This window comes from Podarcis pityusensis, assembly GCF_964106645.2.
Source record: "Podarcis pityusensis genome assembly, chromosome: 2".
Classification (NCBI taxonomy): Eukaryota; Metazoa; Chordata; class Lepidosauria; order Squamata; family Lacertidae; genus Podarcis; species Podarcis pityusensis.
In genome coordinates this window covers 38013407-38035031 of record NC_138029.1, presented here as the reverse complement: position 1 = coordinate 38035031, position 21625 = coordinate 38013407, and the positions used below count along the sequence as shown (strand labels likewise).

The following is a 21625-nucleotide window of genomic DNA, read 5'->3' as shown; positions in this document are numbered from 1 at the left end:
TGAGCATTCATGGACATGATGGGGTCATACTGTAGGACACCATCGGTTTAGTCTTTGGCACTGTAAGTAAATGTCAGGAGTGAGCCAGCAGTAAATCACACCGTTCAAGTTGGAGTTAACTCTTTATTAGCAAAAACATCTACACAGGAGTGTCAGGTTTAATGAGCACAGCAACTCATCTCCGGCAGCTCTTACCCCCATGAAGCAGTTGTTGAGTCTGAAGGTCCCCACCTTTCCACAACTGCCTAAGTCCCCTTCTCTCCAGGGTTCCCACACACACACCAAGCAATCGGAGACTGTGTCTGCACATCGCCAACTTCTGCTCCAACCTTTTCATGCCTCTTCTGGTTCTTCAAGACAATGAGGAAGGGGAACTTGTTGCAGCAGGAGAGGAAGACACCCATGACTCTTCACTAGCCTGACTCATCTCTGCCTCTTGGCCTCCTCCCATCCTCCTGCTTCAGCTTCTGCCTCTGATTCTGAACTTCTCTCTGCCACAGACTCTCCCAGCTCACTAAGCCCTGTTACCTACTCAGCTTCCAACACCTCCCCTCCCCAAATTTCTTCTTCTCCCTGTGACCACTCATCATTGTCCCACCACTCCCCAGGCTTTGAGCCTTCTTCCCTTGGTAGTTTCCCCCACTCGTTCCTCCCACCACTCCTCTGTGTCCAGCCAGTCCATGAAAGTTAATGGAGCTACATTTTCTTTTTTAAAAAATGATATTTATTAAGGTTTCAAAAAAAGGTTGCATAGATAAGAAAAAGAAAAATAGAGAAAAGAAAAATACAAAATACAAAAAAAAACAATTAAAAACAATTCCATCTTTTCATCACTTATCTTTCATTTACTTGTTTCCCGGACCTCCTCATGCCTCCCTTTTTTGTATTCCAGTTCAATTTATTAGTTCAGCAATTCCTTTCCCTCCTTATTTTATCCTGATCTTTAATCTTAATATATTATAGCATTAAGTTTTGACCTATTGAAAATCCAATTTTTCCATATTCTTTTATACCATTAAATGGAGCTACATTTTCAGGGCTGGAGGCCCCTTAAAGAGGTACAGCCAAATCAGTGGAGAAAGTACTGTTTTTCAATTATAATGGAACCCCAACTACACCAGTGTTAGTAGTTTCAGGTTGACTTTAGTCTCCTTTAAAACAGGTAAATTGTTTGGTCACATGTCATATTTCAATGTAATAATCCTTATAATGACAATAATACTTACTTAACGAAGGAAGCCACGTGGCACATATAGAGTCATGCAGACGCATAGGGCGTGAGTCACTTTTTCCAAGCAGACCTGTCAGCAGGAATCGTCATCATCTTTGTCTAGTTTCATTGTGTTTGCTGCTTGTTCTGTCTCTATCCTGATGACACACAACTCTTTTTGAGATGTGATGAAGGTGTATCTAAGACATGGGTAGGCAAACCAAGGCCCGGGGGCCGGATCTGGCCCAATTGCCTTCTAAACCCAGCCCGCGGACGGTCTGAGAATCAGCGTGTTTTTACATTAGTAGAATGTGTCCTTTTATTTAAAATGCATCTCTGGGTTATTTGTGGGGCATAGGAATTCGTTCATTTCTCCCCAAAAAATATAGTCCGCCCCCCCCCCACAAGTTCTGAGGGACAGTGGACTGCTGAAAAGGTTTGCTGACCCCTGATCTAAGACGTAGTCACTTATTTCAGAACTGAGGGACAGACTGAATATCCAATGACTATTGTCAGAATTGAATAATTAAGAAATCACAAGGGATGCTTGGCTTGTGGGTATGAATGACACATGTTTCAAGAGGCTTGTAATGTTAGGTAATCAACTCCCCCCATTCCCAACATTACCCCAGGGTGTCTAATGGCTGTTGTATGCTTTATTTGAAAAGTCATACATGAATGACAAGCAAAGATTTAGCAGGCAGAGCTTTTCTTAATAGTCATATGCTATTTTTGTTGGGGGAGGGTGGGAATTAAGTTCCTGCAAATCTCTTATCACATAGTTATTAAAGCACCAGGAGTGCTGCCAGGGGGTGGGGGAAGACAATCATCCCAGAGTATGGTAGTAATTCCTCCCCTGCCCCTTATATGACTGGCTGGGTTTTGGCTATGGCTTCCTAAAGTTGCTGTTTCTTAGAAATAGGAGTACAACCAAAGGCGATGATCCCAGGTCCCTTCCAAGCTGCTTCTTACTACACAAAAGGCATACATATAGCACTATCTCAGAGAGTTACTGGTTCTGACAATCTGGATGTGCCTCTGGTCTTTGTTTCTGCAGTAAATCATGCAGAAACTTGAGAACCTAGCCTCACCATTGGCATTTTTAGCTCTTGATGTTTCTTGCGAAAAGGCAAACAAGATCTTTGATGTCTTGGGTTATAGTTGGTACATTCCTAACACGGGGATGGTGACTGTGAGGACAGGGTGCTCGGCCAGATGGGCCTTTGGCCTGATCCAGCCAGGCTGTGATGTTTTTATGCAAAGTATCTGAAGTTCAGTAGTTCACACCTGTTTGCTAAATCTAGATCCCATGGCAAGCCTTGAGCTTGCCATCACCTGCTTAGCACCTAATGCCTATTTTTCCTTTACCGTAGGACTCTCAAGGACCTCCAGTGGGAGACTCCGAAGATTTGGTGACCCGACAAGTCCAAGTAAGCTGCATTAATATCTCTCTGTTTCTCTCTGACCTTCTACTCTCTGATATAAAAGCTACACAGATCATGCCTGAGTGGCAGCCTGCATTTCAAAACCCGACCCAGCCTGCCATCCCCAGTGAGAAGAGTAAACCAGGAGCTAAAGAAAAATGCAGCAAAGCTCTTATAATATCTATTCCAAGGAACAGCTTGTAATGGGAACAGTGTGGTTGTCCAGTTGTTTAATGTATATGGAAAGAATAAGCAGGAAATTGCAACCTTCATCATCCCCATAAGCTCTCATGATGAGGGATGTGTTGGGGACCTGAACTGCAGCAGAAACACTTAATGGGTCCTAGATAACTCCAGCTTACAATTATGTTTATTGCATGTGGGTGTTTATATTTGATAAGTGATTTTGATGTAGAGTTACACTCCTAATTGCAACTCAGTAATTCTTGCTCTGATAGACAGCAGGTGGGTGGAATTTTTCTCTATCAAACAGGTGTTTCCTGGGCTCATTAGCACATCGTCTATCATCACCATTTGGAGCTTCTCAGGCTTTGAAAGATGCTTCTTCTGTGGAATTGCTTTTCCACCAGTGGCTGGCTAGCTTAGCCTATGCACACACTGTACATTTAAAGCACATTCCCTCCCACACCCCAGCCCAAATCCTGGAAACTCTAGTTTGTTAAGGCTGCTGATCATTGCAACTCTGTGAGGAGCGAACTATAGTTCCTAGGAGTCATTGGAGGGTTTAAAGGTATGGTGTGGCTGTGGCCTTAGAAGGCTTTAGCACTCTGAGTATAGAGACTAGGGCCAGCCCAACACCTTTTGCTGCCTGAGGAGGGAAGTCAAGATACACACACATACCAGCCAAAGCTGCCTTCGACGCTGGCAATGGGGCAGTGCACTTGAGGACATCGAAGTAGAGTAAAGAACACAAGACAGGTTGCATAATACACACACACACACAGAGACACACACACACACCCCTCTGCCTCTCAGCACTTTGTGGCTGTGCTGCTTCTCCCCAACGTCTGCTGTCTGACACTACCATTTCAATCTGCCAGGCAGTGTCTTTTGATGACATTGATCTCTTCAATGGCATGCTGCCTTGAGTTCTTTGGAGCAAAAATGAAATTTGAACACAGTGAAAATGTAATTGTCTGAAAGCAGTTTCATTTTATCATTTTATTTTGCATTTTTATATACTGCTGAACACCACATCAGTCTCTAAGTGGTTTACAAAAACAATGCATATGATAAGTATTATTTATTGATTTGATTCTTTATTTACATTTATATACTGCCCTATACCTGGAGGTGCCAACCTAGCAGTTCGAAAGCATGTCTAGTGCAAGCAGATAAGTAGGTACCGCTCAGGTGGGAAGATAAACAGTGTTTCCATGCGCTGCTCTGGTTCACCAGAAGCGGCTTAGTCATGGTAGCCAAATGACCCAGAAGCTGTACGCCGGCTCCCTCAGCCAATAAAGCGAGATGAGCACCGCAACCCCAGAGTCGGTCACGACTGGATGGTCAGGAGTCCCTTTACCTTTATACCTGGAGGTCTCAGGGTGGTTCACAGAACAAAATCAAAATATAAAACCACAATACATATCATCAAAATAAAAAACAACAACCCACTAACAACCCCCCCCAAATAACCACATTTTAAAAGGGCATAGGATGTCAATCAAATCAACCAAAGGTTAAAAGGGAATGTTTTTGCCGGGTGCCTGATGGTGTATAATGAAGTATGTGTATAAGTATATGGATAGATGACAAATGATGAACCTGGAAAAAAAAATGCAAAACAAAAAATCAAAACAAAAACAAAAAGATGCCCTTCCAAAGCAAAAGAAAATAGCACATTTTGAAAACCTCTTAAGAGTTAAGGCTCCCTTCCCTCTTCACCCTCTCTCTTGCCAAAGAACATCTTGACAAATTTTCCCCACCATGCGACACCCCCCCCATCAAGCCTTCTCTATAGAAAAATAATATGGCCAGCTCTCTTAAAGGAGCAGAAAAATGGAATACAGAAACATGGGCTTAAGTATCAATCTTCATAGCAGAAAATGTGCACAGCCTCCTGAACTGGAAGACACAAGGCAGAACCCTATCCATCAAACACACTGATCCATTGGCTGATTGGCTGATTTGTTGTTGTTTTCAAGCTCATTTCAATTGCAATTCTTATTTGTGTACTTTTTATTATTATTTTTGCTTGATGCATTGTGAGTAATGCCCATGTCTTTGGAAAAGAGGCAGCCTGGCACAGACAGGGCATTGCATCATTGAATAACATGCCCCATGGATACCCACTGACTACATCATTTGGATGGATTCAAGCTGCAGGTGGTTCTCTTATTTTTTGAAAAGCAACACTGACTTCTTTGACAGAATGTTGCCGCACGTGGGGTTCATCATAGTCTTTGCATGAGAAGCAGATTGTAATGTAACAGCCATTCCTGACATAATGTTGTTTTATGGGCAGTGGATAAATCTAGAACCGTTGAAGTTTGCAGTCCCTTTTTTACTCTAGATAGACTGAGCTTCCTCTTGCTCCTCACACATTCAGTGGAAATTCCAAAGGGGCCTAGTTCATTGGTAGAATAGTGTACCATTCAAGATGATCTTCAGCTAGATGTTGACCTGATGATTAACTAGTTTGTTTCTGCCTGTACTAGATAAATTCAGCATTTATTGATTCCCTCCAGATGTTGTTGACTACAGCTCCCTTCATGCCTCACCATTGACCATGCTGGCTGGAGCTGATGGGAGCTGTAGCACAACATCAACTGATGGGACACCATGTTGGTGACCCCTGATGTTGATGTTAGTGACAAAAGTGGGATTCAACTAATGAGTCCCATCAGCAGAAGTGCTGTGCAAGGGTTTCTGCTTGCTCAATGGGTCTCCCCTCCCTTTCCTCCCTCCATGGCCTCAGAAATTGATTCTGGGTGGGCCGGGAGAGCTCCCAGTAACAGTGCATGGGGCAGGGTGTATCACTCCATCTGGCAAGCTGAAATGCTTGGCCTGATGGAATGATTGCTTTACCACGATGTTGAATCCTCCCTATTTATTTTTCATGGCTGAAAAAAAGCAAAATATTAAAGCCTGCCTTGCTTATGAACTATGAATGATATCTTTCTTTACTGAATTCTTAGATATCACATACGTATTTCACTACCTCAAAAAATGTACCTGTATTGATGTTTTGTTAAAATACAAACTGGTTTCATTTAAATATATAATTTCAAAGGCAGATTACTATCTATCAAAAACTCCTTAATTTTTCAATAGCCCTACTTCTTACACATGGATCTCCACAAATTATAGTGATCACTTTGAAGATGTGTTGTACAAAGAATAACTCGCCTTTCCTTCCAACTGCCTGGATCAGAAACTTAGTTTAATTCCTTCCAGTTTATTAGGCCAAGAACTGATGTTTGGCCCGCCCACACAATGCCTCCCCCGTTTCCCTGCATGCTGGCTTTGGGGCTTCCATTCTTGTTAGTTTAAGCCACAGTTTCCTGTTACACCTCTGAAAATTTTAAGTTTTTCTGCGTAATCATATTTATATTGTCTAGCACCTTTTCCCAAAACCTAGTGAGTATATGGCTCTGTAGGAACATATGATCCTGGGAACCAACTTGGACAGGTGGCTGGGGCAGCCTACCTGTCAATCGAAGAATATAATTATTTTGTTGTTGCATTTGCATATTATTACATAAAGTGTATATGTGCATGTTGTAAGTAAAAATTGCAATTGTTAGTCTCTCCAGAGAGACTCTTACCTTAAATATCCAGGGGGGAGGGGGGGCCTGAGGTGCACTTTCCAGTGTTTTAACTAGTGAGTCAATAAATGTACATTGCCAACTTACCTTTATGACAGGCATGGCCAAACTTGGCCCTCCAGCTGTTTTGGGACTACAACTCCCATCATCCCTAGCTAACGGGACCAGTGGTCAGGGATGATGGGAATCTTAGTCCCAAAACAGCTGGAGGGCTAAGTTTGGCCATGCCTGCTTTATGAGATAGATGATGGGGCTACAATAGCCTCTTGCCAGAGGATGAATGACATCACCTGATAGCGTTTGACAACATCTATCTTGTATTTACCCTCTGTCAGCATTTGAGAGATATCATGCAGTGATAATGAACACTTGGCAGCTGTTAGCATAGGAAATCTACTCACCATTTGGAACTTGCTTAAAATTAAAATATTCAAGAGAAGCCAATGAACTTAAAGCATTCCAGTTAATTTTCTGCTTTGCAAAGCCCTCCAAATCTATTGGTGGATACTCCTTTCCGTTCTAGCCCAGCTGGAGGGCTGGACACAGAAGGCATCTCACAACCTGGTGTAAATCTGCAGGCACTCTACAAATAATCTCTTCCATTGAAACTTACCTCACACAAGGGATGCTTTGGATCTAACATTGGCCCAGGAATTTCCAAGGCAGGCAGCATTTTCCGTTTGTGCTTTCTCCCTCTCTCCCCCACAGCGGCCAAGGAGCTGGTTAGCTACATGCTGGCTGACATTGCCCACCTGCTTTTCTGCCTCCCTAGATGAGATCACTGGGCTTTCTTGTGGCTGTCTCTGTCCCCATTTGTCCTGCTTGCCAGGCGAGTCACCCCAGCTGCATTTGCCACTCTGTCAGAGAGCTTGCTCATATGCACATGCAGCTGGAGATGATTTAAAAGGGACTTTAGAAGATGGGTATGTCCTACTTGGGCACCGGTAGCTGCATTGTTTATCAGGAAAGGATTGGCCCAACCAAGGGTGGGAGATAAGTTCAAAATTCCACACAAAAATGTGTATGTTAGGAGATGTTTGCACTAAAATGCAGACACAATCTCATGAGGTCTTTTGTTTTTGTTTAAATCACAAATTGCTGCAGAACTGTGGAGAAGGGAACATGCAATTGGAAAAATGAGAAACAGAAAGAACCAGCCTGAAGAGGTTTGCTCATCCCTAGTTCCCGCTTTGGATCTGAATGGGTCTCCTTTCATCTAGATTTCCTCTTCCTTCCTGAGCAATCTGTAGTTTTTACTTTAAAGGACGTCATACTTTGTTCAGTGAGGCTCACTCCCTAGTCAGTGTGTTCAGGATTGCAGCCTTTAGAGCAAAGGGTGGATTCCAGAGAGTGCAAATGGACTTCGGTTTATGCTACCATACTTCTCCTCTCCCATGGAGCTTTGCTCCATCTTTGCTCCAGAAAGTCTGCCAATCCTCTGGAGCAGTTTTTGAGGGTATGTGAAGGGCTGCAGGGACATGAAATCCTGTTGCATGAGTGGAAGGTTGTTCCACTTGTGTACAGACAGCATTAGATATAACCCGTAGGAAGCTGCTTAGATCAGGTCTCACTATTTGTCCATCTTTCCCAGTATTGTTCTGACCCTTTGGGTCTCCAGAATCGTAGGTAGAGAGGTGTTTTCACATCATCTGCTGCCTGGTTTTTTTTTAAATGGAAAAGTCCAGAATCAACCCTGAGACTTCCTGTGTGTAAAAATGTGTGCTGTACTTTGAGCTACAGTCCCAGACATTAGTATGGAGTTATAGTCTCTTGTTGTACGGTGGTGCTATTGAATCTTGAGGTCCTGCTATAACTCTCCCTTCTTTTTAGCCAGCTCCCAAGCTTGATAGATGAATAATTTGTCTTTGCTTTGTCTTGTGATGCTTCAACTGGCATTTTTGTTTATTTGGTTAGGGTTTTTTGGAGCTATGGGGGAGCAATCCTTAAAGCAGGCAGCAGGCATTTCTTATCATTATGTATTTCTGTGCAGGGCACAGTGCAAGAACCCTGACCTCATTTTGCAAGTGCAATCAGAGTAAATGCATGCCAGCATTGTGCCCAGCAGCTGAGATTCAACAGATCCAGGTTACACTATGCTCTACTATACCACAGATTTTCCGTCTATGAGATATTAAAGAGGGTTGTCTCATGGCTGTCTTTCAACTAGACCAGGGTGGACAAAGGATAGGTCTGGGTCTACTAGGTAGATGTGCAGTAGATCAGCAAAGGTGTCTGAGACTGACTCCCATCAGTTATAGTGGGAACAAAAAGTGTTTTCCCCTTCAAATTTATAGTGCGATCCTAAACATGTCTACTCAAAACTGTTGAATTTAGTGGGGCTTCCTCACATATGATTGAGGTTAGGTTTGCAGCCTGAAATTAAGAAAGTTTGGTGGTGGTAGGAAACAGGAGTAGATTTGTGTGTGAAAAGATAAGGGTGCAAGCTCCAGTTTTGATATCAAAAACAGATTCCTGGCCTCAGTTTTATAACTATGAAAGGATGGATAGTTGTTCACAAAACAAAGCACAATGGGATTTAGTTATGTTTGATTACTTTTTTTGGTGTCATTCCAGATTACCCTTTGCTCAAACACAATACACCAACAGAGAGATAAAACACACTCATTATCTGTTAATGCCAACCAATATGTATCTACATGGAATGTAATAGCCTTGAGAGTAACAGTAGACCGTGCTGGGAAGGCAGCAAACTAACTGCACAAGACTAGACAGAGATTTACTCCATAAGGAGCTTCAGCAACCAGGCGAGCAGAGGTGAACTGTTTGCAGCAAAGGTGTTGAAAGGTACCGTGGTGATGACGCTTTGCTGTTGTGAGAACTGAAGTATGTGGGGGATGGGGTGAGGGAGAAGCAGCTCAGCTTCCCCCCCCTTTACATATTCTGCTAGCACTGCAATGCTCCTCTCTGTGTGTGGGACTGTGGGTGCATGTGTAGGGTCCAGTATGAAGAGAATGACTCTTGGTTCAAACTACCAAGAGAAAACTGCTAGTGTCGTGTTTGTGAAGGTTCATCTGGTGGTCCTTTTAGGGAATAGGTGTGTTTCACTGTATGTCTCTCCCTGTGCATATATGCGTCTTGTAGGAGAAAAGGCCAGGTCAGGAATGTCTTTGAATTTCTACCTTATACCATGGGCGAGTGGAAATTAGAGAGTGGTCCTCTGGAAGGTCAGTAGCAGGCTTCTGATGCTAGCACCAGCTGAGTCCTTGCAAAGAGTGCTGGCTGTGAGGAACTGTGTTTTGTACGCTGGCCAACCCTGAAAAAGTTACAAGACAATCAATTACAAAAATATTATTTGGTCCTCTTCTTATGGCATTTTGAACATCATAACCTCCACCCATTCTTTCTCATGTACCAAGAAACATTTGACTTCTGAGACTCATTTTTGGTGGTTAGGTTGTTTTTCTTTTTTTGCAAAATGTCCATGGGCCTATTGATGTCCAAGTTGAATTCCCCTTCTGTTCCTCCCCGTGACCCTATAACTTGCCTTCATAGATATATAAATAACTGTGTCCAGAAGGGAAGGAGGTAGAAGTAGAGAGAGCAGGAGCTCTCTGGCCATGCCCGAGTTGGGGTTGTAAAGACAAGATCTTTCAGCTACTCTGCAGTGCTTTCCAGAAACCCTAATTGTAACTTAGCCACATAATAATGTACCCACATCTAAATTTGTCCTCAGACCAGAGCTATTCATGGAGTATAAGTCGAGACTTTTCCTTCCTGTCTCAGGACTGCTGGAACTGGGTCCAGAGAGGAGTGTTTGGGTACAGAGCAATGTTAAAAAAAATTCTTCATGAGGTCTTCCCTTTTCTGAATCAAGTGTTTCTGCTGTTGTATATTTAGGTTATCATAGCAAAGTTTTATGTTTGTTTAAAAAATATTTTCAATTTGAAGTGAGCAGCTTGTGTGTGAGACAGAGACAAAGACAGGTTGCAGTGTGTATATGAGAAACAGCCACTATGTAGACCAGTCTCCCACAACCTTGAGATATATCTTGAGGTACCCTCAAGGTGTATATCTTTTAATGCAGGGATAGGTTAATATATCCTTTAAAACACAGGGTGGCAGAGCCTGTGTCCCTCCAGATATGGTGTAACTATAGCTCCCAAGCCATTTTGGCACCTGAGGGAAAATGACAAAATGGTGCTCCCCCCCCCCCCCACATCAGGGAAGAAGCGGTAAGTAAAGATCTACATCAGGAACAAGCAAGGCATAAAGCTCTTCTTTGGGATCTGCTGCCCCTGTGGATCCTGCCGCCTGAGGCGGTCACCTTACTTTGCCTCGTGGGTGTGCCGGCTCTGGCTCCCAGCATCCCTGACCATTGGCCATGTTGGCTGGGGCTGATGGTAATTGGAGGTCAACAGCACCTGGAGGGCACCAGATTGGGGAAAGGCACTACAAAACACAGCTGTCTTGTTATTAAATATTTTTTTCTCATCTCAAAGCAAATTCCTTCTTTTCTGCTCCTTCAAGCAGCATGTCTCAGTGTGCATGAAGGGCCTTGCATAACAGAAAGGCCTGGAGCTAGCGAGATAACCTTCAGTCACTCTGTAGCTTTGATGGATAGCCATTCTTATAGGTAGTCAGTAATTGGTGATTAAAAATGTTCCTTGGGAGATAATGTGTGGTGTAGGAGGTATGTGGAAGCAGAGTTTAGTATGCAGAATAGATTTTAAAAAGTTTATAGTTTTAAAAGCATCCATCCAAGTTCCTAGGAAGTACAGTAATAGGCTCAGGCAGGATATTCCATGGGTTTTCTTCTCAACAGCAGTTCAGCCAGAGGGGAACTATTCTTAATGAAAGTTGCAGACCAAAACTCCAGAAACTAAAACTCTGAATATAACAAACGAATATATGCCCGTAAACTCCCAGAGATGGCAGCTCCCCTTACAATATGTTTCTTTACAATGTTATCATTAAAAATATTCCGGGGTGCTAGACAACAGGTCTTTTATTCCCCCTCCCCTCAAATTCAGCTCATTATTTTGGGGGAGGCGGGCAGACTAATCACCTGGGAAAACTTTGAAAATTTAAATTGCCTAATAATGGGGCATCTGCTACTGGATCTTAGCACTTTATTATATTGGTTATCAATAGTTAATGCATTCCACATGGGTGATCTCTGTGCTCCTGACTGATGGCTTGCCACAAAAATCTTAAGAAAGTAAGAAAATATACCAGAAAATATGTGCCAGTTATCCTACTAGAGTTTTGTTTGATCATTGGTGTACCAATTAAAATACCGCAGGCAGCATGCAGTAGCAGACTTCGGGCTCTCAAATTTCAGCAGCGCTCTGTGCGACACTAAAATTTGGTGGCCGTCCCCCCCCCAATCTCTCATGCTCCGTTCTACAGCATTGTTGTGGCACCTCCTGCACCCAATGCAGCCGCATCTGTCACGCTACCCTAAAAACACCTGTAAGACCTCTGCCTTTCAAAGTAGCCCAAAGGTAGCCAACATGGCATCCTCAATATTTTATTGGGCTTCAGATTCCCATCATCCATAGCCAGTGTGGTCAGTGGTCAGAGATGAAGGGAACTGTAGTCTAACAACACCAGGAGGGGACTAACCATGTAGTAGGCAATGCTGGGCTAGTTGAACCAATTGTCTGACCTGCTCTAAGGAAGTTTCATAAGTGCAGATACTGTGTATGTCATGTGTGGTGCATGGTGCTTGGACCAATGAGAACACTGCATTCCTTGGAAATGCTGTGTTCATTGTCTGTACACTGTGGATAATCCCAGCATCCAGCCTGGGATTCCCTTACACTTCCTGCATTTCTGAAGCTGCTCAGAATATCCAAAGCTGTCTGAGCTTGGCTGCCTGCATAATGGATGCTTTATTTGTCTCTCTGTTGCGAGCACTGCCCTTGTTGCTTTGGAAAGGACTTCTGAGCATGAAAGACAAGGTCTGTCCAAACCGAAGTTTTGAGCCTTTAATTGGATTTTGCTTTTCTTCCTGTCCCCACACCCCATCCAAGAAAAAGCTTTCCATGTCAGCAGCTAAAGATGGTGGCTGGCTGGGCTGAAAGTTAATGAAACTTGTATGCAAATGTTTATCTGCGCAGAAAGATACATTTTTAATTTTTAGGTTTTTTAAAAAAAAAAATCTGAACTCTCCTGTGAGTTTTGCAAGAGGTTAGCTGCATCCAAAGCATGTAGACAGAATATAGCAAATCACTCTTACACACACACACAAAATTTATACCTTCAAGCATCTCCCATTCTCAAATTGAAAGAAAACATACTGAAAAGAAAGAATAGCTTTATAAGGACTTCCCCACAACTTTGCCTTTGCTTGGAGGTACTTGGAATAGGGTACATTCCTGGCACACTGCTATTTATTTATTTTTTAATATCCTGCCATTCTCCCACTGCAACACCCAAGCCATCTCACAGCATAAATTAAGGGGTTATCCACACTTAGTTTTTGTCCTGCTCTTTCCAGGCACAGGTCTGTGCTTTAAAACTCCAAGTCCAAGCACATTCTCTTTTTGTCCAAGAGCTTTCTCTGTGAAAAGCCACTCTTTAAATCGCAGCTCGGGTTTTCTGTGGATTGCTGTTTGCTCCAGTTCAGCTTTAAAGAGTGGGTTTTTGTGGGGAGAGCTCCGGGGCAAAGGGAGAGAGTGTGTTCTGACACAGAGCTTTAAAGTGTTTGGAAAGTATAGAGGAAATGCAAGTGTGAATAAGCCCTTAGACAGATACAACTAACACACACTATACATATTAAAAAGTAACTCCATTAAAGGCAGTACTGGACACATCTAAAAGCATAACATGCAGCCTCAGAAGACCCCGCCTCAAAAGTCTGTCAGGACAGAAAAGTCTTTGCTTGCCAGTAAAAGGAAAACAGAGAGGGTACCAGCTTAGCCTCCTGTGGGAGGGAGTTCCACAATCCAGGAGCAGCCACCAAGAAGACCCTCTCTCATGGCCTCACCAAACATCCCTGTGAAGGTGGCAGGACCAAGAGAAAAGTGTTCCCGGAAGGTCCCAAAGCCTGGGCAGGCTCATATAGGGAGATGTAGTCCATCCAATAGCCTGGACCCAAGCTGTATAGGCTTTGTAGGTCATAAGCAGCTCTTTGAATCATTCTCAGAAATGGCCTGGGGAGTGATAACAAGGAGTTTCTGTTCTCCCTGTAATCAGCTGCATAGCACACCACTATATCACACTACTGCTATATAACACACATTGGAGCCTGAGCAGGCCATGTAGCCTTGTCTTCTATATTATACAGAAAAATGCAGAGTTTCTTACCATGTATGGAAAGACATAGCTTCTTGCTTAGCTGTCTAATCCTGCAAGATGACTGTATAAGAGATTGTAGGCAGAAAGGGGCATCCAGAGTTGCACCGTCAGATATGAAAGACATTAAACAAGCCTTCCTGTGTCAGAGTATTTGAAGGGATCCTATAATTACTCAAGGTTTAGAAGGAGTGACTGAGTGCCTGCTGCTGTGTTTCCTACTTTTTTCCTCCGAAGGGACCACATTGGTTGGAATGCATTTGTCTGATCCCACATGCCACTTCCTGTCCTGCTCACCCACCCCCAGTAACCAGAATGCCATATTTAGCAGACATGTGGGGAGAGCACATATAAGTTCAGTGCCTGCCTGTCTATGGAGGCTGCAGCCCAAAAGGCAGAATTCTTAGCTGCTTCTCCAGCTTCATGGGAGGATGATTCATCTGTCCTAATAATCTGGGGATGGAAATGAATCACCAGATAAATGCAGACCAGCAATGTCATGTGCTTATAAGAGAGAGAGAGAGAGAGAGAGAGAGAGAGAGAGAGAGAGATGTCATTTGGGGGATGTAGTCAAGCCATACTCATTCTCCATAATGCAAAATTATTCCACTTAGTCAGCATGGGTCAAGCAGGCTGGAACAGCACATCTAAATTTGGAGTCCAGGCCCTGGGAAGGATATTCTCAAACATGGGAGGGCTCTGGAGGAAGCCGTGGCAGCTGTGCAGATAGACAAGCACTTGGAAGGACAGTTTTAATGTCACCCTAAGGCATGCTTCTCAAGCATCCTTTGTTGCGAGGTATGTCCCAAGTGTTGCAGAAGTCCGCTTGATCTAAGAAGATCAGTGAATGGGGAATCTCTAGTCCCAGGGTGTGGTCTTAAGGCACTTGAGGCTACACAAGTCTGGGTTTGGTCAGTGCCTAGACAGGAGACCACCTGGGAATCACCTGCACCTGCTACTTTGGGTTCCATGAAGGAATAAATGTGAGATGCAGGAGGCAGTGATGGGTTTAAATGGATGACTTTAGAAGAGGACTAGATGGCGGCAATGTTCTGCCTCCACTGTCAGAGGCAGCATGCCTCCAAACAGCAGTTGTTGGGAATTGCAGGGTGCTGTTGCACTCATGTCCGGCTTGCAGGCTTCTCACAGGAATCTGGTTGACTCCTGGGTGGACAGGATTCTTAAGTAAATGGGCTATTGGTCTGATTCAGCAGGCTTACCTTATGTTCCTAAATAAATAGAAATAAATAAATCTCAGTTCAGCCATGAATTCATGTGTAATGTGAGGATAATACACCAGTGCCCCAAACCTTGCAGTTGTACTTGCAAATGTTATGCTGACAATAAGACAAAGGATGAGTTCATAAGGCTCCCAGTTTATGGTTGAACTACATGTGGGTGAGAAGTGCAAAATGAGTCTCTGGCTTACACACCTATCCTGGAAGCATGTGTGGCAGGCAGGCAGTACATGAACTGAACACACATACATTCTTCATCACACATGTTCTGCATGCAGTCTATGGGTGCATAAAATTTCCTCCGAGTCCCACACCCCACTGCATATATAAAACAGGTCTTTCTCCTGTCGGCATCTGTCTGTCTCGAGAGACAATGGAATGCACCTCCAGGGGTGAAGTCAAACAGCAGCATTAGAAGAACCAAAGTGACCTTCCATGGTGCAAGCCTGGACTGTGTATGGAGTCCTTGGACTGTCCAGATGACAGGACCGCCCTCTCAGCCTCACTGATGTGGTCCAAAGGAAAGCAGGGCAATATGTTTGGTGCCAGCATGGCTGCTGGTGTTTCCAGAAAGAGGTGTACAAGGTGCTATTCAATCGTTTTAGGGAATCCACTCAGGATTTGTGTCAGGTTTACTGCACTGGTATATTAAGCACTGTAATAGTCAAAGTGGTAGATTTTATTGGATGAATGGCATGGAAACAGGGATGGGGCACCGGCAGCCTGCTGGATGTTTTTGAACTCCTACTCTCAACTGATCCAGCCAGCATGGTCAGTGGACAGGAGTGATGAGAGCCGTAGACCAGCAACCACTGGATGGTCACAGGTTCCCCACCTTTGGACTAATCTGTTTCAAGTAATGGCTTTGGAGGCTCTTGCCTCTCTTTACTGGAAACTGGACTGGGAGATCTGAAGAACATTTTCAGGCTCAGCAGTTTGTGGGCCTGGCAACATTTGTTTCCACAGGAGTGCTTTCTAGAGTGTTTCCAGTGCAGGCCCATTTGTTAGCATTGGCTATCTGTGCAGAATTTGTGTGGAGGCAGCCCTATGAATAGGACTGGCAGGAATCTGGTTGCTTTCTAATGGCTGCTTCCTGAAACTCCACATGCATGACCATTGACATATTGCAATCAACCTATTTGTTTTTTAAAAAACTAGCTGGAGAGATGTTGGTTGACCAAACCCTGGAGCTGAAAGGGACAATCTAGCCCAGGCCTGCACAACTTGGGACCTAGCAAGTCAAATGCAGCCCCACTTAGCCATGTATGGCAGCCTGCCAGCAGCTCAACAACCTCCTGGCAGTAGAACCAGGAATTTTCTCAAGCTCCGGGTGATCTGCATTTGGCTTGGTAAGTCACAAGTTCTGCCAGCTTGATGCAGTCCAGCCATGCACCCAAAAGGCATTTCCACCCACCCACCAGCAATCCAACCACACCTTGGGTTTTGCGGCCAGGAAAAACTGCAAAAACTGTGCTATGGTCCCCTCTTGTTGGGTAGACCAGGGAGGAATGATGGCTGAGCTCAAGGCATGGGTGGGCTGCCTTGATGGGAAGAGATGCTAAATGAGCACATCCTGTTGCTGTAAATAACCCACTGCAGACCCACCCTGACAGCTGCAAATAAGTCCAAGTCCATTCTCTGGTAGGCATTGCAAGGGGGGGATGCCCATGCCAGCACCCTCCCAAGTCATAGCAACAATTTAATAAGACCAGCTGTGATACCCCACCTTGTTGGTGAGCTCACTGTGACCATTCCATTTAATTTCCACCCTGGTTGGTTGCTCTGCCAGCACAGACTTCATCACCTTGAGTTTTTGACAGGGGCTGCTGGAGATCCAGCCTTTTCCCTCTAGGCTCTTCCACCACCACCACCACCCCACCCCATCACTGGCAAGAGAGATTTTGCAGCCTCTCAGTTACAGGCCAGCTGTAGGAGCCCCATCCCTCTGTTGGCAAATGTGACAAGGGAAGGTCCAGTTCCTCATGCCAAGGCAACACGGCAGCTCCTTGCCAAGACTGAGTAGGAAGCCTCTTCACTGGAGACATCAAACATGTGCCGTAATCCTTCCTAGCTAACAGCCTGTCATTCTCTCTCTCTCTCTCTTTCTACTGAGGAGTGAAGTCAGCCTTCATCAGCGGAATAGTTTGTGTATAATTTGACCCCCCCCCCAAAAAAAACAATCACAAAACCTCAGACCAGGCTGGATGGAGGAATCAGCTGGCTTCTGGAGCTACGAAGTGCTTTTTAAGCCAAAAAAGTAGGGGAGGAGGAGAAACGGCAGCAGAATTAAGCATGGAGAAATCAGGAGAGACTTTTTAGCAGCTGGCGGAGAGTTGCTTGCTTTGTTCCAAGGAGCCAAGTTGCAGAGCATCTCCCAGCTAATATTAAATGACAAGTCAAGAGAGCGGCAGCCTTGTCCTGGAAATGTACACACTGTGCCTTTAAGACTGTCTTGCGGGTGAACTGAGTTTCTCAGTTTAGCCCTGCACGTGGCAGAATATATTTTTTTCGAGTTGGGGGGGAGAGAGAAATCACATTGAATTTCTCTCTTTTTTCCTGGGTCATGCCTTTGGCACCTTCTTTATTCCTCTCTCTCTCTTTATTTCAACGAGACAAAGCTACTTCAGTTTGGAGCACAAACATATGATCAGCACATGGAAATGTGGTAATCTGGGTGCATTCGTGATTGCAGCCGATTGAAGAAATTTGACTAAAAACATTTTTTGAAGAAGAAGAGGAGGAGGAGGAGGAGAAGGAAAGCTGGGGAAAAGCAACAGGGAGAGTGGTTAAAAAGTACAATTTGGGACAGGCGGATGCTGAATACATCTGGTCAGGATGGAGAGGGACCGGATTACAGGTGAGTGCTGGAGTCATTTGATAGGGTGTGTGTGTGTGTGTGTGTGTGTGTGTGTATTTCTGTCTTTCACCCCCACTTTCAGCTATTGCCCCTTGTGGGCTCTTCAGCTTCATTGGAAGCAGATCAGCCAACCTCTCTTATTTCACTCCAGCATTCTATAAGTTGCATTTATTTAACTCTGCCTTCCCCTCACCATTTTTATGGTCTGCACATAGATGTTGTTGCTAGAGAAGTAGCAAGGGTCAAAATGGTTTTCTGGATCTGGATTTCATTTGATTCTTACCCCTACTCCATCCCCACTCCCCTTCTTTTCCAGTTTTTGGGTGAATTTTCAAGGGAAGAGAATGAATGCAGAGCCTGTTAAGTGTGAATTTGGGCGGCTGGTGGTGGTGGGGAAGCTTGGAGGACTGGGGCGGGGGCTATCCCAGCTCTTGGCTGGAGGATGCCTTTATATTCTGGATGTTGGCCGCTCAGTTTGTTTGCCTGTGTGTTGTGGTTTAGCGCTGCCTTTCGTGCCAAAACTTGTGTGAAAAGGCAGGAGCTTCCACCCGCTCTTTATCCTCTGGAAATGTTTGTATTGCTGCCTGGAGAGATTTAGTTGCTGGGCAAGGGGGTTTCTCGTTGCTAGGATAGGGTGTCCCGGGTGCGTGCGTATTCCCTGTGTAGGTAGCATAACCCTGGAAAATGAAGGTTAATTCAGTACGGTTGCTGCAGATATTTCTCCCTGCACTGCCTCATTTTACAGGCAATTTAATTTTGGGCAAGAGCACACCATGCTGGAAAATGGGGTTTAAAGTTTAAGACGTCTTTGTACTGCTGATTTAATCAAAGAAGTGTTTTCTGCCTCAATCCCAAACTATGTGCAGTTCCTCAAGACACTTAGCATAGCAGGAAGGGTCATGGTCAGTGGTAGAGCATTGGCATTGCATCCAGAAGAACCCTGGGTTCAAACCCTGACATTTCCAGGTAGGGCTGGGAAAGAATCCCCGTCAAAATCCCTGGAGAGCCCCGCCAGTCACTGCAGGCCATATTGAGCTAGAGGGAACAATGTAGCATCCTTAATATGTAAAGCGATTGCCTGGGTGGATTTACTGTGAAACTAATGAAGCTTAAGCTGCAGGGCCCCTAATTCCAGAGGGGCCCCAGAAGCGACTTTAGTCCATATTGCTTAATATTTTTTTTTGGATCTAGTAAACCCAATTTGAATTGCATGATTATTATTTTTTTTCTTGTATGTATTTCAACAGTCTTGAAGTTTGAGGGTCAGTAAAGGTATGGTGATCTGTTGTGGAACAATCCAACTGAAGAAGACAACAGTGGTTTCCCAGACCTCGTCCCAGACCCCAGTTCAAACTACAGGGGCCCCAAAAATGTAGGTCTACCACTTTGGGCCATACCTTGTTACTGAAGCCTGAAGCTGCTTGGTCACATCATTATCCATTCTCAACTGTTAGCAGGTGGTTGAAAGCCATAATTCCTCTTTGTAGTTATTCGTTGTGGTGGTTTTGCAGTTAACATAAATTTAGAGATTGTTATTTTTTTAAAGCACCATGACACAGATTTGTTGAGGTTCAGAAATGTTTCTGCAGCAGAGGAGGAGGAGGAGGCAAAGGCATGCCACTGTGTGGTATAGTATAGATAAGGGATTGGACCATAAACCAGGATGTTTCTCGCTGAAATCTCATCTCTGTCATGAACGGGTACCATGTGGCTCCCTTCTATTGCAGTATAGGGAGAATAATATTGGCCAGTCTAACCAAATTCATGGCTTGGACATCACGGGTCACATGCCAAAGCCCAATGCTGACTGAACTCCCTGGCTCTGAGTCACTTGTCACCCTGCTCACCCGCATGTGTGGCCACTGCCTGCTTATTTGCCTGACTTTCTCCCTTGGTTGTCAGGTACAAAAAAGGACGTGTGTGTGTGTGCTCCTGCACCTTTAATAGTTGTGTTGAACAGGCTTCCTTAGCAGGAGGACATTGTCATGCAAAGCTGAAATACCCTCTTCCGCATTAAAGGATTGATAGTGTTGAGGAAGTGGGGATCCTCTGAGGGCCCTCCCCACACCCAAGCAAAAAACAACAACCCTGGGCCTAGAGCCAGCACTGACAGAGTTGTGGTAAGAATTACTGAGGTAATTCTGTCAAGTGCTTTGAACAGTCTGAAGCAGGGGTGAGGAAGCTCTGTGTATTGATGGACTAGAACTCCCATCATTCCTGACCATTGCTAGGGTGGCTGGAGCTGATGTGAGTTGGCGTTCAATGATATCTGAAGGGCCATATATTAGCCACCTCATCTCTAAAACACTGTGTATGCCTCTGTGTGTGCGTGCGTGTGCACACGCCATTTTGATTATGTAAATTTGTCCCTGAATCTTCAGAGCAGAAGTTATCTCATGAAGAAACACCCACTGCCCATAGTCAGGAAGAGTGTTCTGTCTTAGCCTGATTTCCATTTGCCTCAGCATTCGTGTTGCTTTGACCCTTCCTTCCCAGAAAGAACATCTGTGTGCCAGAAATGACTGCATGGCCTTGAATTCAGCCACATTGGCTAGCTCAGGCTGTCCTCATTGCTTTTGGGAAAAGCTGGGTGTGTCTGGTGTTCTTCTACTACTTCTTGCAGACGAGAAAGCTGTAGCCTTGTGTCAAACGACTTCCTTTAAAAAAAAAAAAAAAGTGTCTGATAGCCAAGCAAAGAACATACTGCCACCTTCTAGCCCCCCAAGTCCATGTCTGTTCCTGAATTTATTCAGCTGGCATGACTGAAGTAGGAGCTGGGAAGCTGTATGGCTATCTTGGGCGTTCCTGGCTTTAGTTGTTGGGCATCCACACTGGAAGCAAAACCACACGTCCTAGAGAAAACCACCAAGTGAGGGTGGAGCACAGCAGTGTCGAACAAAAACTGAACTCGGCTCTGGTCTATCCTGGGGCCCTGTTGTGGTCCAGCAACAGAATTTGAGTTACACAGTCGCATCCACTGTGCCGGCAGGGTCAGGAGTCAGCAGCAGCAATGTCAACACTGCATGGAAAGTCGCTTCACTTTTCTCATACTCAGGGCTGCCCTGTAATGCTTCTGTACACATCAGTGTTATCCATGAAACTGCTTCTATATATAAGTTACACTGAAATTTTATATGAATTTGTGTGGTGGTGGCATAAGAATTCCTAAATAAATAAACATTAGGTAATCTTTGAGGCAACAGAGGGCAGATGCTATCATTTTCTTGGGTCCTCTCTCCCTCTTGCGAATCTCTGAGGAGTTCTGTACATTCATGCGTGGCAATGACACCTGCTTTCAAATGAGTGCCCCTTGCATTTCCTCTGTTCCTCGCCATCAGCAACAACGTTTTATGGTCCCACTGAGCCAATTTGCAAAAATGCACAATTGTGCAAAGTATAAATAAGGTTATATAACCCTGTCTGTCTAAGTGCTCTGAACCAGCGGGAGCAGAAACGGAACATGAGAGAGAGTGTGGGAGAGAGGGAGAGATAGAGAGAGAGAGAGAGAGAGAGAGGAGGAGGAGGAGGAGGAGGAGGAGGAGGAGGAGGAGAGCAACATAGTAGTCCCTCCCACAAACCATAGTCACATAATATCTAGTTTTGATGGGTTTTCATTTGTAATTAACAGCACAAACTGGATGACTTTGATCAGATGGAAGGATTGGATATCAGCAGCATTCATTTGTACTGCATCCACTGGCTGCATGTAGGTTTTAGTTCTGGTTTGCTTTGAGCAGTTCATGCGTAGCTTCAGCATGTAAATTCTTCACATGGAGGCCTATAGGAGTGAGTCTCAAGTGCCACACACCCACACATAAAACATGCCTCTTACAGAGTGCAGTGTGTGG

At 44.5% G+C, this 21625-nt stretch overlaps 1 protein-coding gene across 2 annotated transcripts in view; it reads left to right on the top strand.

Moving 5' to 3' along the window:
• Window positions 1-21625, top strand: part of SEPTIN9 (septin 9) — a 211633-nt gene that overhangs the window by 33064 nt on the left and 156944 nt on the right. Inside the window, exon 2 of one of the 2 annotated variants that reach the window (XM_080993826.1) lies at window positions 2584-2640. In XM_080993826.1, coding sequence (XP_080849952.1) covers window positions 2584-2640 — 57 coding nt within the window. Of the gene's footprint in view, window positions 1-2583; window positions 2641-17116; window positions 17778-21625 lie in introns of those variants that run through there. The other variant, XM_080993828.1, reaches the window with a different exon arrangement.